At 49.4% G+C, this 20,657-nt stretch overlaps 2 protein-coding genes across 5 annotated transcripts; both read right to left on the bottom strand.

The window, feature by feature from the left end:
* Nucleotides 1-687: 687 nt before the first annotated feature.
* On the bottom strand, nt 688-12,436 carry LOC147192259 (transient receptor potential cation channel subfamily M member 4-like). 3 transcript variants are annotated; one of them, XM_086133680.1, is made up of 28 exons: nt 12,311-12,436; nt 11,544-11,605; nt 11,051-11,228; nt 10,429-10,609; nt 9,035-9,204; nt 8,707-8,884; nt 8,175-8,239; nt 7,809-8,045; nt 7,091-7,193; nt 6,824-6,942; nt 6,254-6,541; nt 5,971-6,072; nt 5,728-5,856; nt 5,482-5,611; nt 5,251-5,396; nt 5,016-5,128; nt 4,829-4,936; nt 4,681-4,727; nt 4,222-4,445; nt 4,009-4,124; nt 3,471-3,603; nt 3,195-3,369; nt 2,501-2,666; nt 2,233-2,414; nt 1,799-1,931; nt 1,434-1,506; nt 1,174-1,267; nt 688-1,020 (listed from the first exon to the last, which is right to left on the bottom strand). In XM_086133680.1, the coding sequence occupies exons 1-28, from the start codon at nt 12,380-12,382 to the stop codon at nt 1,004-1,006; spliced, it is 3,741 nt and encodes a 1,246-aa protein (XP_085989806.1). In that variant the 5' UTR covers nt 12,383-12,436; the 3' UTR covers nt 688-1,003. The 3 variants fall into 3 exon arrangements, 2 of the variants coding, with proteins under 2 accessions (XP_085989806.1, XP_085989807.1); XR_015103262.1 differs by lacking the exon at nt 688-1,020 and having other exon boundaries at nt 1,434-1,508; XM_086133681.1 differs by lacking the exons at nt 11,051-11,228; nt 11,544-11,605; nt 12,311-12,436 and having other exon boundaries at nt 8,707-8,879; nt 10,429-10,574.
* Nucleotides 12,437-13,040: 604 nt separating this feature from the next.
* Nucleotides 13,041-19,708, bottom strand: prmt1 (protein arginine methyltransferase 1). Of its 2 annotated transcripts, none has more exons than XM_086133688.1 (10): nt 19,567-19,708; nt 17,998-18,093; nt 17,734-17,889; nt 17,579-17,642; nt 17,334-17,476; nt 17,118-17,205; nt 16,825-16,940; nt 16,566-16,716; nt 15,407-15,528; nt 13,041-14,144 (listed from the first exon to the last, which is right to left on the bottom strand). In XM_086133688.1, the coding sequence occupies exons 1-10, from the start codon at nt 19,591-19,593 to the stop codon at nt 14,061-14,063; spliced, it is 1,047 nt and encodes a 348-aa protein (XP_085989814.1). In that variant the 5' UTR covers nt 19,594-19,708; the 3' UTR covers nt 13,041-14,060. The 2 variants fall into 2 exon arrangements, with proteins under 2 accessions (XP_085989814.1, XP_085989815.1); XM_086133689.1 differs by having other exon boundaries at nt 17,998-18,084; nt 19,567-19,687.
* Nucleotides 19,709-20,657: the final 949 nt, after the last annotated feature.

Genomic DNA, 20,657 nt, shown 5'->3' with positions numbered 1-20,657 from the left:
GTCGAGATAGACGGGCGGCGGTGGGAGGCGGCCGAGTTTGGAAGCGGAGGTGGCGTCGAGATGAAGACTGCAAAGTGGGTGAAAGTGGAGATGAGCTCAGACATGCCCGAGACATTTCTTGCGCCACTGGCTCTGGCTTAGTTATGTAGAACCGCTTTAAAAATAATCCTTCAAACCATCAAATATCACCGGATCCATTGGGGCTCCGTTTTAGATGAGGTGGAAAGCTTTGTGCCGATATACCGGATTGGGAAAACGCATGCACCTCAATTTATCCATCCAAGAAAAGAAAAACAGTCTCGCAAGGTGTCGCGTGGTGACGAGATGACAGCAGAGTGCGCTGGATCAGCCCGTTGGTCAAGCGGACCCGACCCCTCCCCCTCCCCCGCGTTGGTTTGCTCGCGTCAATATGATCCCATGCCCCATCGCTTTCCATGTAAGGCCCGGCCGGCCTCAAGCAAGGGCCAGCCAGCCTTGAGCCCGGCTCATGAGAGCGCCGTGTCGGGACGCCGACGCCACTCCACTCCGCCAACAATTCTGTGTTTCGCAGAAATACTTTTCACGATCAATCGGATGTCTTGGTTTTGTCAGGAAAATGTCGAGTAGTGGATTCTACCGATGGACTTGAAGGCACCTCTTTCAGAAAAACAACAACAACACAAAACAGAAACTTCACTTGATGCCACATTGTCTTTGATTCCACTTTTTTTTTCTAGGTGAAGAATTTATTTTCTCATAAAATACAAAAGTTCACCAAGAATCATCCGCTCAACAACTCTTTCTCAAATGGCTGCCAAAAGGTGCACATAATTGTACTTTATCTCAGTTGAAATTAAGAAAAATGAAATTCTACATAAACATCAACCCAGTCAAGAAATGTAAGTCAGTAAATTGATAGCGAAAACAAAACAACAACAAAACTCTTCCCCTGAGTAACCAACGTGTGAATGAACGGATGCGTGCATGTTTGTGTGTGCGAGAGAAAGAACCATGGTCGGGCACTTCAGCTTGGCGACAGATCTACAACAGTTGGGGGGGGGGGGGGCGACGGGCGACGACAAAAAGACAGAACGAACACCTCATCAAGAGACAATCAAAATCCCCTCAGTGATGCTATTGTGATTGAAGGAGGTGAATCCGAGTTCCTCCATCAGGGCGTTCAGTATACGGTACCTCTTAGGATTGGAGGGCTGCGGTCGGTGGCTATCAAATTACTCTGAGACATAGCTTCCATCATCCAGGAGAGGGCGTTGCAGCAGAACTCCATCTGGGGAAGGGGGGAGGGAGGGAGAGAGGATACTGCAACACTGAGAATACTGTAGTTCCAAATGTGACTGATGACAAGATAACAAGTGGACTCTGAATGCTTGATGGAAGCGACTAATTGCCTATTTTGGCTGTGGTAGGCATCGGGCATACTGAGGAAGGCTCACCTCTGTCTCCAGAAGCTGCAAACGCCGGTCGTGGTCACGGTTCTCTGCCATGTGCTTCAGCATACTGTCCACCCTCCACACACACACACACACACACAAGGTGGAGTTTCATTCATTTCCCATAAATCACCCGCACCATATAGTCAAGGTGGCACGCTTGGCCGCCTTCCCGTGCGCGTGCTCCAAATGCCCTCGCTTCGAGTTTAGGTCGTTGCATTCTAATAGTTTACCACTAGATGGCTCTAAATATACGCACACACAGTATTTCTTTTTTTTGGACTTTTGACTTCTATGAGAAAGGACGATTACTGACCTTGTATCCTCTATATTTGCATCCATCCAATTGCATCAAGTGTGGTACTTACTTGATGGACGTACGTTTGAGCCGCTCCGTGTCGCTCTCTCTTTGTCGCTTGTTCTGAGCAGAGAGGAGATCCTCTTTCTGGATGGCCTCCCACATGTTAAGTCGGCTGGCCTTCACGCCTTGCAGCTCCAAAACTGAGAGCAGAATGTCGCAGTCAACCGTCGGAACACAGCAGGGGGGGAGAAAGAAAGAAAGGCCTCCTCTATTTTCTTCGACGGTTGGTGTTTCTCGAGTCTTGTGCCAATTTGCCACGGCGCCCCCGCTATGCTTTAGCGTTCTGGCGCATCCGGGAGGCGTCAGGCAGAACGACAATTTGGCGGCAGATAGTGAAAAATGACGTCCGCTCGGACCGCATCCAAATCGTAGCGCGAGGTCGTCTATCCTCGTTTCGGAGAGCTGTTCGTGTTTTGGAACTGCGCTTTGTGCCGTTCTCACCAAAGTGTTTTCTCTTTTCGGAGGGGATGCGTCGAATGTATCTCTTGATGAAAACATTCAGATGTGAAATGATGATGAACGGCGGGGCCAGGCAAGGCCTGGAATGGTATTCCACAATGAGGCTGTAACGCTGAAACTTCCAATAGGTGTCGCTGTGGTCCTGAACTTTGTTGAAAGTGTAACTGTGGGCCGGCAAAGGAAAAAGAAATGAAAGCGTCGCGTCGGAAAGCCGGACTGACGCGCTCGCGATGAATCCTTCCGAGCGTACCTGAACATGGCGATGAGGAGATTGATTAGCAGGATGTTGGTAACCAGAAGGTAGACGGTCTGGAGGAGGATAACCAGCCAGTTGGCGTAAGTGTTCATGCAGGGCTCTGCTCCCGCTTGAATGAGTGTCCTGTTGTCGGTGCAGTTGACTTCTGGAAATAATTCGTCTACGTGGAAAAGAAACGAAAAGGTCGAAATGGGAGCGCATTCAGCACAAGCCTCGTTGGTTTCTGTGTGCCCTGCGATTGGCTGGCAAGCGGTTCGGGGTGTCCCCCGCCCACTGCCCGAAGACGGCCGGGATGGGCTCCGGAACGCGACCCTTGTGAGTCTTTGTTAGTTCAATGGTTGACTATGGTGGGTGTATAATAACAATAATAATGAGCTAGCTGGAGATAAAAGATATCGACCTCTCCGTATACGTCTTTGACCTTTGATCGGACCGCCCCCGCCGTCGGCTCGCGACGGTCACGGCTCACCCGTTTCCCCGAGTTTCACGTGACGCTTGCAACGCTTTGAGGTCGTTGACGCGCGGTACAGGACAAAAAGACGACGGCCGGCGCTCGATTCGGATTCATTCTCATTCCGGAAAGTCCGTCTTCATGAGAATGATGAGTTTCGACACGCGGGGGCACACGGCACGATGGCAGAGAAGACTTTTGACTTGGCGTCCGCCCTCGACGGGCGAAACCACTCACCGTCCACTTCTTCCATGGGAAGTAGTCCATAAATGTGCATGTAGGGTTTGTGCAAGACACGGCGAAATATCCAATCCGGTCGGGGATCGTACGAGTAGAGAAGCGCCTGGTTGGCGACTCCGTAGGCCACGAGCCACACGGCCAGGAAAAAGAGGAAGAAGAAAATGTCTTTCATCTGCGGAAAGAAAGAAAGAAAAGTGACGCGACCGAGTGGCTTCAAGATCTTTTCATTCTTGGGCGAGCGCGTCGCGTTCGCTGCCGTTTGGCATCTTTTACCATTTTGCCGACAATGATGATCTTGGGCCCAAGCTGTTTGTGGACAGCAAATATGTGGATCAGGCGCAGCGCGAAGACGATATAATCCACGGCCATCAGAGCGCGCCCAAACTTGAAGGACCACGGAAACATCCTGAAAGACAAAAACAACAACTCTCGTGTCCGCTTCATCCATGTCTTGAAACACGGAAAGAGTCGACTCGGGTTGAGGGTGAAGCGCTTTAAAACAGGTGAGCGGGGCGAACGCGGAAGCCGGGGGTGTCCGCCAACCGTTTTTGCGGGAGGGCCACGTCCATAAAAATGGAAGGGGAAAAGGGCGTGAAAAGTGGCGTACGTCACTGCCGCGGCTTGCTCGGGCAGCTGAGGGGAAATCGGCTGTCGGGCGTCGACTATAATTCGTCTTCGTGGAATGATTTTGATGAAACCGGCAAAACGTCCGCGTCACAAAAGTGTCCGCGCGCATAGACTGCCCACGTTTTGATGAAAGAGAAGCACGAGAGTCGGACTCCAAGATGTGGAAGAAAAGCGGCAGGCTCACCTGCAGCACAGAGCGCAAATGAAGATGACGATGGCCGTGAGGTCACACTTATTCCATTTATCCTGGATGTAACTCTTCAGCCTCTGGAGGAGGAAGTTGTCGGGCATGAAGAAGCTCTGTCGACCAAAGATGCAGAGACTTTGACGTGGCTTTCGGGAGTCTTTCATCCCATTTTCATCGCGAGCGCTCCGAGCTGCCGGCGGAACCACTGACCTGTCGAAACTCTTCACACGCGAAGGTAAAAACCCAAAAGTAGAGCACAAATTCCAGCTTGGACGGGCCGCCTTGAGATGGGGACTTGAAGTCCACCAACAGGACGTAAGCAAACAAGACCAGGAACAGGAAGTACATCAGCACGTTGCCCAGAAAGGAGGTGACGGGGGCAAACCAAAATTTTCTCCACTGCGACACCGTGAAGGGTCGTCTCATTTTGGAGGCTGAAAGGGACAACGGCAAAAGGAGGCTGAAAACCAGACGCGCGTCGTATCGCATTGGACCGAAGTCCGCGATACCGAGGACGTCAATGTCGCCTCCAACGGCTCAAGTTGACATCTTCGCGCAAACGAACCACCTCGGATCGAAACATCCTTTCCGTGTATACGGCAGCCATTTGATGACGTATCAAGGAGGAGGGGGCGTCAATTTACCAAAGAAGACGTGCCGAAGACCCACCTTTGACTTGTTCTTTGAGAGGCCGGACCTCCTCGGCGTGACCGTCGCTAGTGAGCGCACAACAAAGAACCAAGAGTTTGGAAATCGGCAGTTCAAAGCCGCCCGTGCTTCGGAAGGAGCCGACGGACGAACGGATGCGCGCCTTTACTTGTGGATCATGTCTTCCAGGGGGAGGACGGTCGCATCATTTGCGTCTCTGTCGTCAGTCTCGATGCGGCGGAGCTCGGCGGGAGGCGCCGCGTCCTCTTCATCCTTCCTGTATCAAAACAGCCGGCGGTTCAAATCTGCCCCCCCCCCCCCCCGCTCGCAAACCGTCGCAGAATGGAGAACGAGACCTGAAAGCGATCAAGTCCGTGTAGATGAGGGGGGGCGCGAAGAAACAGGCAAGCAATTTCCAGACGTGGGTACTTCTGTCCATGCTGCCCCACCAGATCTGGGAGAGCAGCGCCTACGGCAGAGAGCGGCGGCTTGACGCGAGGCGCGGCAAGCTCACGAGACGCCGCGCGCGCTCGCCGCCGTTATTGCCGGCCGTCGGTCGGGACCGAGGAAAGAAGGAACCCGAACGCCAACCTGAACGCCATCGTGGCTGAAGAAATGGCGAGCGTCGGCCGCGGTGGCCATCTGCAGACACGTGCTGGCGGGCCACCTCGGAGACTTTCGTATCAGGAGGTTGAACGAGCGCCTCTCGCTGCTCCGGTAACACTCTCCAAACACGTCTGAAAAGGATCCCGACGAGGCGGGAGGGTCATCGGCCGCAATGTTCGCAAGCCGCGCTCGACGGGAAACGCGGCCGGATCTCACCGTGCGCGAGGTCCTCAAACTTCTGCGCCAGTTCTTTCACGGCCACCTTGCTCTCGGTCTCGCATTCGAGCTGAGAAATTTCCCTCAGCAGCTTACAGCCGCCCAGCGCGCTCAGCACCGACTCGCCCGCCTGAACGGGAACAGAGGTACGCTCGCTCAAAGATCACCAAAAACCGTCCGCGCGGCCACCCGACGCAAACGGTGCGCTCCGAGAGCGAAAGGGGCGAGTTTCATCGGGAGACTCGCCATCTCCCAGAAGTAAACGGCCATCTCGCTGCGGTTCTGCAGGACGGCCCAGATGAAGAGCGCCGCCCAGGGAGACTGGCAGTGTTTGTCCCGGTATGCGCATTTCCCCCGCAACAACTTGATGACTTGCTGAGAGGAAAGAAAAAGGACACGGGTGTGAGCGGACGCGTCGGTCGTCTCAAATGGAGCCCCCTCGGCCCAGAGGCTACAGCTTGCGGCGAGGAGGGAGCGCCGGTTACGGACTCGGAGCGCGTTCCGAAGGCCGGATTCGGGGTCCAGGCCCAGGACTTCATAGTAGAAAGGCTGACAGACGTCTCCCAGCAGGTCCCACAGCACGCGTGACACCTGCATCATCGACGACAACAAACAGCGGCGTGACCATCGCCGGCTCGGTTCGCCAAATCCACCGCCGGCGTTTGCCCGACGCCGACGAGTCACTTGAGCACCATGGATGGGAATCCCTTCCGCCATCAAAGAAGCGAGTTCCGCACAAGACGGTTTCCGACGTCCGCGCCGTTGGCCTCACCTCAAACAGACTGAGCTCTTGCGCCGACGCGGGCCAGGGCGCCGCCGTTTGTCCCGCTCCGTCCGCGTTCAGACTGGCCAGCGACGCGGACAGGCTCAGACGGTCACTCAGATGCTCCCGAAGCAGAGCGTAGACCACCGTGCTGTCCGAGAACGAGCGATACAAGCTCTCCAGGCGCTCGTACGTCAGGTAGTCCACCATGTTCAGACCGTTCTCGCAGAAGAGGCGCACAAACTGGGGCTTGTCATTGATCAGCGCGTCCGTCATGGAGTCGTCCAGGTCCTCGTACTGAAAATACAGTCGTCTCCTCGGTGAATTGAAGACTCTAAATTGCCCCTCGACCGGTCCAGAGAGAGATCACCTTGAATCAGGCCACTCAAGATCAATTTGGGCTTTTTTTTTTCATTGCATTCTCATCTTTCTGGTCCATTGACGGACCCCGTTCTTTTCTTTTTCTTTTACGAAGGCGATGTTAGGATGAACATATTGCAAGGTCATGACACCAGACATCCCCAGTCGAGCATGTCAACGGAGCAATCAAGTTTCGGGGGATGAGAGATTGATTCTGACCGTCCACTGGATGTTTCCAGCGAAGAGTTCCGCTTTGGCGATGTCCACTCTGTTCCAGGCCACGGCCAGTTTCAACTCTTGGGTGTACTGACTGGCATCGCTCGACAGACGTTTACTCGCTTGACTCAGAAAAAAAAAAAAGAAAAAAAAAAAGACAGCAAGCAATGGAGGTAAAGGTCACGCTAACACTGACGGGTCCCCGCGAAGACATTTTTTGTTTTTTTTTTCACAATGAAGCTTGCGTTTTCAAGTAAGCCGTGCACATACCTCTTACGAGGGCTTTGAGGAGGACGGTATCAAAATCATATAGTCCTTCTTGCTGCCCACGGAAAACAGTGATGAGCTCTCGGTTGTGATAAATGCTCAGCGCCTGGACACGCAGCAGGAGCGGAAGGAAAAGACTCAAGCGATGTTCGATGGCAGTGGTCTTGAAAGCGAGTGAGGTCTCTCAAATGGGCGCACGTTACGCAAGATGTTCTTTTTCCATCGGGTCCACACGTCAAGTTTTGAGCGAAAGCGGATCCTCCGTGCAGTTTAGCGCACATCCCGCCTCCGCCTCATGAAATCGACTCGGCACGGCGTTTGCTTTTAATGTCCCCCGCGCGGCCTGTCCCATCTCCAACTCAAAGTCACGCCTCGCCCCGGAAACGTTCGCTTGGGAGCAACGGGGCGGCTCGGGAGCACAAGCTAAAAAAATGGTCGCCCTCGGGACAAGATACACCGCACCCCGCTCGTCAAGGGAACGAGGCTCGTACCTGCATTTGCATGAGACGGAACCACTCCCTCCCAAAAGCAAATGATTACAAGCAGAAGGTGACAAGTGAGTCATTTTTCCTCATCAGAATGTTTGGGACGCCCGGGAAGGGTTTTAAAGAGCAAAAATGTCACGCCGTGTCTTATTTCAAGAATTTTCTGTGGAATGAGCACACGCGCGACTATTCCATGCGAGCCACCGGCGGAAAATGATGAATGCGGACAAACTTACACTGTCCACCAGTTTTTCCAGGTCATCTTCTCCTTGGAAGTATCGATTGACCTTGTCGCGCACCAGCTCACGGATGTCCGAAAGATACTCGGCAATCTCGCCCATTGTCGACGGGGATGTCTGACTGATGGAGCTGCAGGCAAGACTCAAGAGAAGTTCGCTGATAAAGTCTGCAGCCGGACCAGTTCCGGAAAGAACGAGCCAGGGCGTCGATCTCCTCAGAGACGTATCGACTCTCTGCACGGACAACACAGACGCGCAAAATCAATGAGACCTTGGATGGTGGGCCAATCCCCGAGTGAGTACAAAACGCCAGAAAACAGCCATTGGTAGAGATTACCGTTACCATGCGAGTAGCGTTCCCACCTCTAGCATGCGGGCATCCCCAGAGATGAGCATACACAGCACCGGGATTTCAATACTCCCACTACCTGTTGAGACACAATAGCAGGTTCAAGCGGGACAAATCCGGACGTCAATTGTTGATTTTCTCCCGTTGCAGAAAGCCAAACGGGCTTTCACTTGTCTTTGCACTTGTGGTCAAAAGACCCCACAATGGGAATTTACTCGCCAAGAAAAATGGCCACACTGACATGGGTTAGAAATCTGCAGTTGCCGGTTTCCATCCAAAGCCATCAGCGGCCGCAAGTGACAGTTGTGGAACTTTTTGATTTCTGAAATTTACAGTCAGCCAATCCTCCATCAAGCGTCTCCAGTTGCTCCAGAATGCTGCTGCTGCTCATGAATGGATTGCTTTATCGTTTGTTGTTGCCTGCGTTCTTCTGGCTCCGCATACAGCACTTTGGACACAGCGGCGGTTGTTCGATAGTGCTCGAGAAGTACCGTCGAGTTGAGTTGAGTTGAGTCTTAGTGCCTTGAATGGAGACGGTTGACTCACCCCAAATGCCAGTGCGTTGATGTGAAATGTAGTCCTCCAGATTGGCTCGAAAGGCCGTCTCTCCTCCTCTCCTGCCGGTGCTCCCATCATCCACCAGCAGAAAAGCCTGGTAGTTGTTGTCCAGGCAGCAGCTGTCATGCGGCGTGTTCTGGACATAGTAGCGAGCTGGGAAGCTTCCCTTCGAAGACACAAGAGTTGATTTTGCAATCAGGAGCGTCGACTTTTAGTCCGGTCGCATGAGCCACCCTGACTTTGACCTCTCCTTCAAAAGAAAACATGTTTAGGGTCGTGCCAAGGACGAGCGAAACTGGCGCTGATGAAGGCGTACCTGCGCATTGACAAGCTGCTGCCTGTTGTGCACGACGCCCCAGGGCGCGAGTCCCACCGCGATGACTTTGTTTTTCGAGAGAGCCGGAGCCGCGGCGTCATGGTCCCGCACCGCCTCCCCTACGCATCGGGCCACGCCTTCCCAGAGACCCCCCGTCAAGATCCAGGCCCCTGGACAACACAGACGAGCAACTGGCTGAGATCGGACGTGAAAAGCGGGCTCTTCAAAGCGGGGATGGTGAAATGACAGGAGATGCATGGCTTCCATCCAAGTGCATTTGCTTGTCGCGGGTTCATGATGGAAAAAAGAAAAACAAAAAAATGACAGTTACATTGTCATGACTGTCTTTTGGTCTACGTTTGGCTTTGTTTCATCGTTGACTGTCATGGTTGTTTCGTTTCTCATAGTGGTGTGTTTGGTTGTTCCTTTGAGGTTTTCAGGACTTTGTTCGTGCTTTCGATTTCCTTTTTCATCAGACATCTCATCTGGGTGTTGCGCTGTCTATGTTTGTCCTCTGTAGGGTTTTTTAAAAAATGTCTTCTTTCTCTCCTTTCTGTCGACTGAAAGACTGCAACAAATTGAGCAGAATTTGTCATTTAATAAAATAGTGTGTATATATATATATATATATCTGCGATTGGCTGGCAACCGGTTCAGGGTGTCCCCCGCTTACTGCCCGAAGACGGCTGGGATAGGCTCCGGCAGCCCCCGCGACCCTTGTGAGGATTAAGCGGTTCGGAAAATGAATAAATATATATATATAGATATTGTATATATATATCTATATATAGATCTAGCTCTCTCTCATATGTATATATATATTTACTTATGATTTTTTTTGGGAGGGGGTTGACACAAAGGTTTGTTGCTGCTCATCGTTGCTAAATTGTGTTGCGGATGCATGTCGTTGCACATTAGCTCCGAACGTGTTTGTATACTTTTCAAAATGTTACTCCGGCGGCTTCCTCTGCAAATTCACCACGCCTGTGCCGGTATCTGTTAATTTGCTACTTCTCTCATTTGTTCCTGTGCCTCGTTCGACCAGTCAGCCGCTGGCACGAAATGAGCTCAACCAGCTTTGCCTGTACTCACACGCCTCCGGTTCCGTAACCCGCGGCTTCCCATCAAAACTTTGCGCCTGCTTCAGACTCGGGCTCTCGACTGCCTGGTTGAATTGGTTTTGCGATGAAAATTTTGGGCTGGCCGCAACAATGCGTCACTGCACAGCAAGGGCGGCGCAAATTCGGTATTGAAGGCCTGCCGGGTCGGTCTGATTTATCCGTACCAAGCCTGACCCGTGTGGGTGCTCTTCGCCTGACATGTAGGCAAATCAAGAAACAAAAAAAAACCCCATCATGCTCTTCTTTGGTCATTTCCCAGTGAACTTTTCTCACCCGTGCTCTGCGCAGCCCGAACCAGCCCGTTTCTCAGGACCTCTCGTAGCCACGTTGCGATATTCTCACAGCCTTCGCCGCCCACCACTGACACCACCAAGTTGGGTGAGGGCAAAGCCCAGTAGGTTGTCATCAGGTTGTAAATGAGCTCAGGTTGCGTGTCGCATGACAGCCGCAGAAACTTGACGGGACAAAGAGACAAAATGGTGATGAGATACTTTGATGGGCAGACATCAAAAACGGGCCTCCGCAATTGTGAGTTCAAAACATGATTCGCTGTCTTATTTTGCCTTTATTTTCACGGGCTTGTTGCGTCACACTCAGATGGAGACGACTTTGGACGACTCCTACTACGACTACGACTAAATTGAAGTTGAAAGCGGCCCTTCACGCATTTTTCTGAAGGAGGCTCTCCACCGTTAACCATGCGACTGCATGAGTGAGGCCCCGTGCTTTGAGCGCCGGCCCGCCGGCTTGCCAACAGTGCTAATAAGAACAAAAGGTGGGCCTCCATCGTGCGAGTTTGGATCGCTACGCTCGGCAGTCTCTTCAAACGGCGACTACTCTGCCAAACGCTGCGCTGCCTCCGTCGTCGCCGTGTCAGTCGAGCGATGCCACTCACGTAGCTGTGTCGACGTGCAGCGCCGGCAAACTCCAGCTCTCCAAAGGCGTCGGTGGTGCACTCGGTGGTGTGCCGCCCACTGTCCCACTCGGCGGCGCCGCCACCGTCGCCGGAGTCCCTTGGCTCCAAGACGTTATGCACGTTGCGCACATGACCGCACTGACATAGTACTCCATGACTGACATAAACACACACACACATTCTGTTATTCCTCGCTTCTTAGTACAGTATCACAAATGCTGGATAACCTTTCCTTGACCTCACTGGCAACCTTCTCAACCAACCAATTGCAATCGGGGTTCATGTTTAAGCTACAAAATAAAAAAAGTCTTCAAAGCTTGACAGGTTAAGGTATGAACATCTGGAAAGTGTGTTTTACAGATTCATGGATGTGTGCATGTGTGAATGTGGGGGTGGGCTGAGGGTGTTTGTCTAAGGCAGATCATCAGAATTTCATGACAATTATGTTGCGTTTCTATCAAGAGATATTGACCTGGAAGCATCTTCAACAAAGGTGGTGCACACTCGCTTCTTGATGATCTTCGGGATCCAACTCTGAGCAGAAGAACGATCTTGATCAATTGATCAGAGAAGAGAAGTGGAAAGCGCAGGTCTGTCTCCGTGCGGCTCGGTACTACCGGTCGGCGCACCGGCGGTTGGGGACCGCCGCGCGAGAGTCCGTGACAATAAATCCTGTTTTTATCACAGCCCAATTCAACCTCTCGAGTAATTCATGGCCAAAGTCCAACCGATTGGTCTCTGCTGGGTTTCTACCAGTGCGCTAAGAAAACGTCTTTCAAGTTGAGGCATGAGTGCAAATGCCTCTCAACAATATCGCCTGCGCGTGGGTTTGATCAAGAAGCTGCGAAGCAGAGGTTAGTCATTGGGACTCTCGATGAATGAGGACTGGTTCGACCGGTTCGCTCCTTTTGCTTTTCCAAACTGTTTATGTGACTGCTCTGTAGCAGGCTGGAATCACCACCTGCCCGAGGTTCAAAGTCAAACGTGAGTGGTTATCGCTTCTCGCACACAAAACGTGCCATGATTTGTGTTTTGGAAGGCGCCGTCTGGAATATTCACATCGCATTATATTTGATTCTTAAAGTGATCAAATGAATGTCACGTTGCATACGCGCTTTTATGGGGGAGCGACGAGATGTCCCAACAGTTTTGTGTTGGCTCAGGGAAAAAGAACGCAAAGAAAGCAGCGGCACGCTCCAACCGAGTGGCATCATTTGTCAAGGTGGTCGGGTGGCGTACCTGAACTTTCTCTCCCTTAATTTCCGACTTTCCGCGACCGCCGCCTTTGTCCGCCTTGTCGCTCTTCTTCATCCTGCCTCCTTGCGCTCTCTTGTCTGCCCGTCTCTGTCTCAGTCCGCGGCACACCGCCAAGGGACTCGGGAAGCCTCGCCCCGGCCGTGACGTCACGTATCCCTCAGCAACTTGACCGACAACGCGCGCCTCCTTCCTCCTCGATTCGATGCCCGGGGCAGTGGCGGGCCGTGCATTTCAATCTTAGGCCTTCAGTGATGTCACATACATTATTGGTTCGTCAAGCAGCACTTCATTTCAGGAGCATTTAAAACCATCAAGTATGCATTCAGTTTAAGAGCAGGAAACTAAATTTATAGATATTGTCAAAAATTTAAAAAATGATTTAAAAATACGAAATAAAATGCCACCCAAATTACGCTGTGTGATCTGAAACAAGTCTGTTCAATAAATTGCCAAATTTTGTTTGTCAAACAGATCATTAATTTCCACCCCGAAATTCCACAATTGAATATAATCCGACCGGAATTAGATTCTTGGGCCATTTTTATAGAAGGGTGACAATATTGGACAGCATAAAAAATAAAATCAGCAATTTCACTTTCCTCAGACCTTTACTTGCAACCATAAATGACCACGGACTGCTTGTTTATAAATAGTAAAAATTGTGTACAATTGTTATTGGAACAATAAAAGCAATCAAAATGAATGGAGCAGGTGCAAAACAAACCAAAAAAAGTTTAATTTACAGTTTTAATTTCACTATTAAAAAAAAAGCAGCAGACAAAAAACAAAAGAAAAAAAAAAGTCAGTGTGGTGAGTCATGTGCCCACACGGTTACTTCAGTTTCGACCGACTCAAATTGCCTCAGACAATACACGAAGGCATACTTGAACACAGGTGCTCCAAGAAGACACCTATGGAGCTGTGCAACCAGCTGGAACCAGGCAGTCTCTGTTCCTCCCTCAGGCCCAGCAGCAATGAGCACCGGCGGTACGCTAAACACTAAAAACTTGAACGTTGGATGGTGACAATTGGCTCTCAAAATGTCAAACGATTTGAGCTGCTAAAAGAAAACTCGGCGGGGGGGAGACTTCACGTGACCTGGTGTCATCGTAACGGGACTAAGGAGCACAAGTTTTTGACACATAAAATACAAGTTGCAAGCGTTGACCTTCTCAGTCAAGAACAGTGCCCCCCAAAATGGAGATGGTAGTCATAGCTCGGGTTCAATTTTCAAATCTTAATACCGTTTTAGTTTGAGTCCCAACTGAACCCCCACTGGGCTTAAAAGAAGCCATCTTTTGAAGGGAGGGGGGACGGACGGACCAAGAACCTACATGTTTTCAGCTTCTACACAGTCCAAAGAAACAAGGAGAGCAGTGGCCCAAGCGACTGTCCAAGTTGTTCCGTCGAGAGAGCGTGCGTTTTGGGGGTCTTGCATGTGCAAAAAAACAAGAAGGATGATGGAGACAAAACATGCATAGGGTTGACTACTGCTCAACGAGTCTCACTGCCAACTCACTCCCCCCAAAACTTGGAAAAACATTTATACATGGCAAATATTTGAACAAGAAAATTATACAACCCCCCCCCCCCCCGCAAAAAAAAAAAAAAAAAAAAAAAAAGTTGCTGCAGGGGGACTATTTTAACGGTTTCCATACTCTTGGTCAAACCATTACATGTCAGCCTCTAAAGACAAGCTATACGGGGGCGTGGGGTCGGTAATAAGAGGCCGCTAGCGCATCCTGTACTCCGACGTCTTGGACACTTCGCACAGCTGGCCCTTGAAGGCGAGATCCACAGTGAAGTCCAGGTCTCTCTGCGGACAAAGACGCATTCAGTATGAGTCCCAAGAATGAGCCATTTGAGCGGCATTTGCCTGTCAAACATGTTGGGGCACGTTTTGGGGACATGCAATCACCACAGGTGGAGGAATGAGCAGTGCTGTGGAGTAGACTGCGTTACTTTGGCCTTTACTCAAGACTATAAGGATTCCGTTTCAAATGACATCATAAGCCATTGTCATGAAGAGTGTTCATTGATCAATGAGACGATCTGTTATATATTTTATATTAAGGTCAGGAAGAATGCCATCCATAGTTCACAAGGCAATGGTTCTGAATTGACCCAAATGTTGCCCTGGGGCAATAAATAAATAAATGTATAGATTTTTTTCAACAAAAATTTAAACTCGACGGTATTTCTCGAGCACTGCCAAAACTACCACCACCGCTGTATACAAAGTGCCGTACATGGAGCCAAAAACAATTCAGACAACAAACAAAACGATAAAATAACAAAGACAGTAGAAAGCGCAGAAACGGTCAAACTTTAGTCTCAAGCGGACTCCAAAGCCAAAGAAGAAAAACGAGTTTTGAGATGGGCAAGCCAGGGGGCCTGCCGAAGGTTCATTCCAAAGAAAGGGAGCGTCAACGAAAAAGGCGCAGTCACCTCTCAGCCTCCGCTTAGTTCTCGCTACCTCGACTCGTGTCCGGTCCGCAGACCAGAGGCACCGGGCAGGGGGTCCAGAGAGGGACGGTGGGGACAGGCCATTTCAAGATTGGAAAACAAATCATTGGATCTTCAAAAGAAGACAGGACCCAGAGAAGGGATGCCAGACTAGGAGTCAGGTGCTCCCTCAAGAGGCAAGCAGCAGCATTCTGGAGCGACTGGAAACGCTCGATGGAGGAGTGGCTGACTCCAAAGTCAAGTACGTGACAGTCATCCGGCAGTGGTGTGACGAAGGCGTGAAGGACTGTTCCAAAGCGCTCACCAGAGAAAAGAGAGGCTTGACTTTAGCCGGCCGTCTAAGATGGAAGCTGCATTTGACAACGGCACCAATATGTCGGTCCGGTTTAAGAGCCAAGTTGGCGACTCCTAAGGAGACAAGGTGCCAGGGGACCACAAGTCCGCAGGGTTGGACGTTTGTTTTCATTAAAGTTCAAGAAATTCCGCTCATTTGCAGGTCTTCACTTCCTCTCGACGGTCTAAATGAGAACCTTCCAAAACTAAGCCTGCAAGTGACACAAGCCACTCATCTTCCTTCGACTCTGTATTAAAACAAGCAGTTGAAACGCTTACATTGTTTTTGACATTTGGCTTCATGCTGATGGTGCCCAAGATCTCTTCTCCGATCTTGACGGTCAGGTAATCATCCAGATAGAAGACGGTTTGCTTCCAGTGGGTGTAGGGGGACTCTGGGCCTGCGCGGGGACAACACAGCCACTGTGTTAAATGGCATGCCATTTGCAATTTCAAGCAAAGCGCACCGACGACCTTTCCGGACACCTCTTCCAATTTGCAAAGCCTCCATGTTGCCAAATATGACCACTGGTAGTTGGCGATATGGGCTTCAACTTTCTATCAGTTTGAGGCAATCATTTCAAATCAAGTAGTGTACTCAATATACAGTTTTGTCTGTGTTGCTGCCCACAAGACGAACTGCAGCACAAGTCTAGCCCACAGTAACACAGCAGCAAAACCAGAATTAGTCAACTATTTATGGAAAACACTCGGGCCATAAATACAAAGACATGAAAACGGAATCAATACAGCAGTAACTGAGCGTGTCTTGTGCCACATGACAACGTCTTCTTTTACACCACCGCATCGAGCGTCATGTATCATTTCAAAAAGACATGTTTTGATACCACCGTTAGCCAAGAAGTCGGCCGTGTCCAATCTTCTACCCGTTGTGATGCGGTTCATTTGTAGCCTGAGAGCTCCCCCTGTGGCCGTTTGGTGTATTGTTTACAGATGTGGAAGACCACACCGAATCCGATTTTCCTTCTTGTCCGCGAGTACATGTGATGGCAAGATCATAACGCGGCAGTTTGTTTTGCGTAATTATGATGTTTTATTGGAAATTTCAGACTGTTTAACATACGATGCCACTTGCCATTAGCATAACGGTGTCAGTTATGCCTGCACCACGTTTGATCTTTTTCAGTTTTACGAGGGCAATGGTCGAGGCCATTGTTCAAATCAACCATGGTAAGAATCCGTTGTCAAAACGCGAAGGCACGCTCAATTACTGCCCTGCTTTGCTTCTCAATGGGTTTCTTGTTCGCGGCCTCCAGCTGTTGTTCCATACACGATTGCGATGATTATGACTTTACCGCTGTTCCGGAGTGTTACGTCACCCCCATCGGAAGAGAATTCCACAGTGAACGGAGGACCCGGTGTCGTATTTTGTACAATACCAACACTACACGATAAGAAGCAGGGCAAGCAGACTGACTGGTGGAAAAGCCGGTCCTCTTGTGACAGCGGGTGAACTCGATGTTGAAGTAGGTAACAAGCGCGTGAATGTAGTCGTTGCGCTTCACTTGCAGGCAGAACGGGGAGGTGAAGGTCAAGTCGTCCGGCTTCACCGTGTAGATGTCCACCTCCTGCATACAAAAAGAAGACATTAAGGCACCAAGAGCAAGAGTCCAAAAAGCCAAAAGACGCACACAAAATGCTTTTGACTGTGGAGAAAATGTGACTTGTTCTCCCACCTTGATGAGGCAGGCGCTGCTGACCAGCTGCTTGGGGTCCACGACATCAACCAGGGGTTCCTTAATGGCCACCTCCTTGATGCACGACATATCAAATCCGTACACATTCTCCCACCCTGAAATACACACACGGGGACACAAGCTCACTCCCGCAGCGGGTCTGTTCATGTTTCACTTTCAAATTGGTAGGAAAGGGGTAAAAGAGTGCAACATGTAAAAAATACCATTTTTATACCTTGTGAATTTTTGATGGCCCCCCCTTTTTTTAACAGTAATTCATCATTGCCACTCACAGTGAATTTTGTAGTCCTTGTACTGCCTGTCTTCAATTGCAGTCACGTAAAGCGTTGCCCTGTCTGGGAAAATGAGTCCATCTTGCTTCTGTTAGGGCACAAGAGGAGGTTGGGGGGAGTCAAAATCATCTGCATGACGACTGGATTTCGATTTTTTAAAGTGCCCAAACCACGGCCCGCGGGCCATTTGCGGTCCACCGTCCATTTTTCACATACCAGCCATTTGTCCCGTGCATAGATGACTGTATTGAGCATGGACTCGTAGAAAAGGCAGTAGCCCATCCACTCAGATATGATGATATCTACTCCATCCACAGGGAGATCCACCTCTTCCACCTTCCCTTTGATAATAGTTACCACTGTAGACAAAAAAAAAGCCTTTGTTTCATCCTTGCAAATACATTCATTCAGTCCCCTCTCCAAATCATTGCGGCATCTCCCCCAGTCATGAGTTCACTCACCATCATCCATCTTGTTGGCCTTCACTATTTTCACAGCATAATCTGAGATACTGCTACATTCAATCTACACAGAAATACACAACGGCAATATTTCATTTAAAGTTCCCATCTGATTCAAACAATCACTTTGTCGGGCGTAACAAACACAAACCTACCCCAATAACTTTCTTGGCTCCAGCCTTGGCAGCAAACATGCAGAGGATGCCCGTGCCACTACCGACATCCAGCACCACTTTGTCCTTAAAGAGATGCTTGTTGTGGAACATAGAGTTGCGGTAGGTCAGAGTCCGCACTTCGTCCTTTAGCATCTCCTACAACATTTGCCGACAAAAGCCAAGATTCAAATTGTGCGACAAAAAGGACTGGACACACAGTGTGTGTGTGTTGGGAGAAAAAAAAAGGAAACGTTTTTAAATTACCTCATGGATGCCAAAGTGGGCATATGAGTCAAAGTAATAATCCTTTGACGTCATATCTTCAGCAGCAGGCTTTGCCACGTTTTCCCCCTGAGAAATCTCAACAATAACGCACACAATTACATTAAGTCCACAGTGTAAACTCCTAAACAAATACCAATTTATCTTTTATTTCAGGGAGGGGGGTATTGATTTTGGTGCAGTTCTGGAAAATCTGTCTGGTATCTGTCTGTCAAAGCGGATTCCCAGAGCAACCAGAAATGGCAAGTTATTTATTCTAAACAGAGGTCAGAAGTGAATGAGAATGTTGCTCTTCACAGGACCGGGGGTGGCCGTGATTCACCAGGGGCAGGTATCCACCCATCCATCCGCAAGTTTGTATCGAAGAATTTCTTGGCATTATGATAACGGTTGTTTTCCGTCTTAGTGATGAAGCCGAGAGCCAGCAGCGGCGCTAGGCATTGCATTGCCATACATTAATTTGTCTAAATGCGGTTGCACTAAAATTAAGTGATCACAGTTGCTGAGATTCTCTGCAGAATTATGCAGCTTTGCAACACATCATTAGCCTCTTTGTTTATTGACATTGATAGAGGACAGACACCTGTTGGCCCTTGTTAACTGGGAACTTGCATTCAAACTCCTGCGGACATAAAATACGTTTATAATGTCAGGACGCAGGCAGATGGGTTTTTTTTGGATTTTGTTAAAAACCACACCGTCGGCTTATATCGTTTGAAAAGATGAACGTTTGCTCTCCTTCAAAACAGCGTTTTCGTGGCAAAAACGTAGCAATCTACTCCACTGTGCAATGTGTAGCTTGACTCGCTGCACAAAGGATGCGAGCACATGGTTGGAGTACTGCGATGTGATCTTGGCCTTGTTCACGCAGGCGCTCAATGGAAAGTTCACAAAAGCGAACGGCTTAAAAAGTCGCATCAAACGATTGCCAGCCATTGACGCGTTCGCTCCCCTTTACTCTGTGTGTATTACACGTAGTGTACGCACAGCTTCGCCAGCGCGCTGTACGGCTTGGACACCCCGCCGTTCCCTAGTGCGTGCTACTAATTAGCCGGTCATCGGTGAACGGGGGTGAAAAAGGGCGGCAAATCATACAAGGGTTTCCGAAGCGACACCGAAAGCAAGCGTGCCATTTTCAAAGCTTTTTAAAAGACAACCCCAAGCCGTAGCACACCTAATAAGAGAATGAATCAGCATCCGTGGCTGATAGCTAGCTAGCCGAGGAGCTAACATGTTGGTCCCCACGCGGTCTAAAAGACAATTCAAGATACCAAAGCGAACAGCGGGTTTGCCCGGAGGATCTGGCGCTTCATATTTTAAGGACAACGCGAGACCGTTTACAGTCAGTAAACGCAACCAGAACAGGTTCTTAAGGTTTTGGGATCCAAGTTAAAATGGACGATTCACCTGATGCGTATGTGATAAAGACCTTCACGTTAGGAAGTTTAACAATCTGTTTATCTGCTCACACCAAAAGCCGATAGGAGACTGCGATTGTAGAAAACCAATAAAAACGAGAACTTGAAAATATTATTAGTTATGAAATCGTACCTCCATCCTCTCCGCTGGCGCCGCCATTTCGATCTTCTGCCCGACTGCGCGAAACCGAATAGAGAGTGCAGTCTTACCTTGCGCAACCAAAGAAAGCGGCTACACTCTTCTTCGTTTACCTTGCGTCTTGAGTGGGACTTCAACCCGTTGTTTTGGTACGCTAGCACCGTCGTCTGTTCGGAGATGTAAATTACATAATGTCTGTGAATCGTTTGATCGTGCGGTTGGCAAATTGACGCTCACTTTTTATTTTCTAGGTTAAAAAACGACCATACTTAAAATGTTCATTAGGTATGGATGAGTACAAACATATAATAAAATGATTGTGTTTGTCGTAACTTTGATTAAAATTAAAGAGACATTCATTTAGTTCCATCATTTTCTATTGTAAAATTATTTTATTATACTCCAGCTTCCTTCCACATTCGAAAAATATGCATTTTGGGTCAAATTAAATGGTGATATATATATATTTTTTCTTTACCGCATTAGAAAAATAGAGCAGCGTTTTAAGTTAGTGAAACATCTAAATAGCCGTCGGTGACAGAGTGAATGGTTGAGCCGTGTTCAGAAAGTCCCTAGTCGACCCTGAATTGGTCGCCAGCCAATCGTAGGGCAGTTATAGACAACAATCACTCGCTAAAGATAATTTAGAGTCCGTCAGCTGTGGAATGTGGGAGAAAGAACCAGACAAACTGTCGTAAACAAAACCAGATGCAAGAGGGCATCCAAACTCCACACAAGAAGACCAAAGCCCAGATTTCAATCCATAACCTCTGAACTGTGGGGAGCTGTGCAAACCAGGCATCCACTGTGCCACCCTCTTGCGAAAGTCAAATCTCTTAACCTTCATACTACCCTACCTGCCCTTGCCTTTTTTGGAAAACACCATCAGGTAAGACAGGATGAAGAGGTACGTCCTTCCAAACGTAGGAACGTTTTTTTGACACCGATTTTGCTGACCAAAAGAGATTAAATTAACGGTTATTAGCATGTATTTTTGGGGTAATCTTTTAAAAACAAATTATCGGTATCCTGTCGGAAAAAAATGTCTGTCTCTTTATATAATTGGCGAATGTTTTATCGATTCA

Source organism: Hippocampus guttulatus, chromosome 16 (genome assembly GCF_054856545.1).
Source record: "Hippocampus guttulatus isolate MCC_2025c chromosome 16, RoL_Hgut_1.0, whole genome shotgun sequence".
NCBI lineage: Eukaryota > Metazoa > Chordata > Actinopteri > Syngnathiformes > Syngnathidae > Hippocampus > Hippocampus guttulatus.
This window is presented reverse-complemented; position numbering and strand designations above follow the sequence as displayed.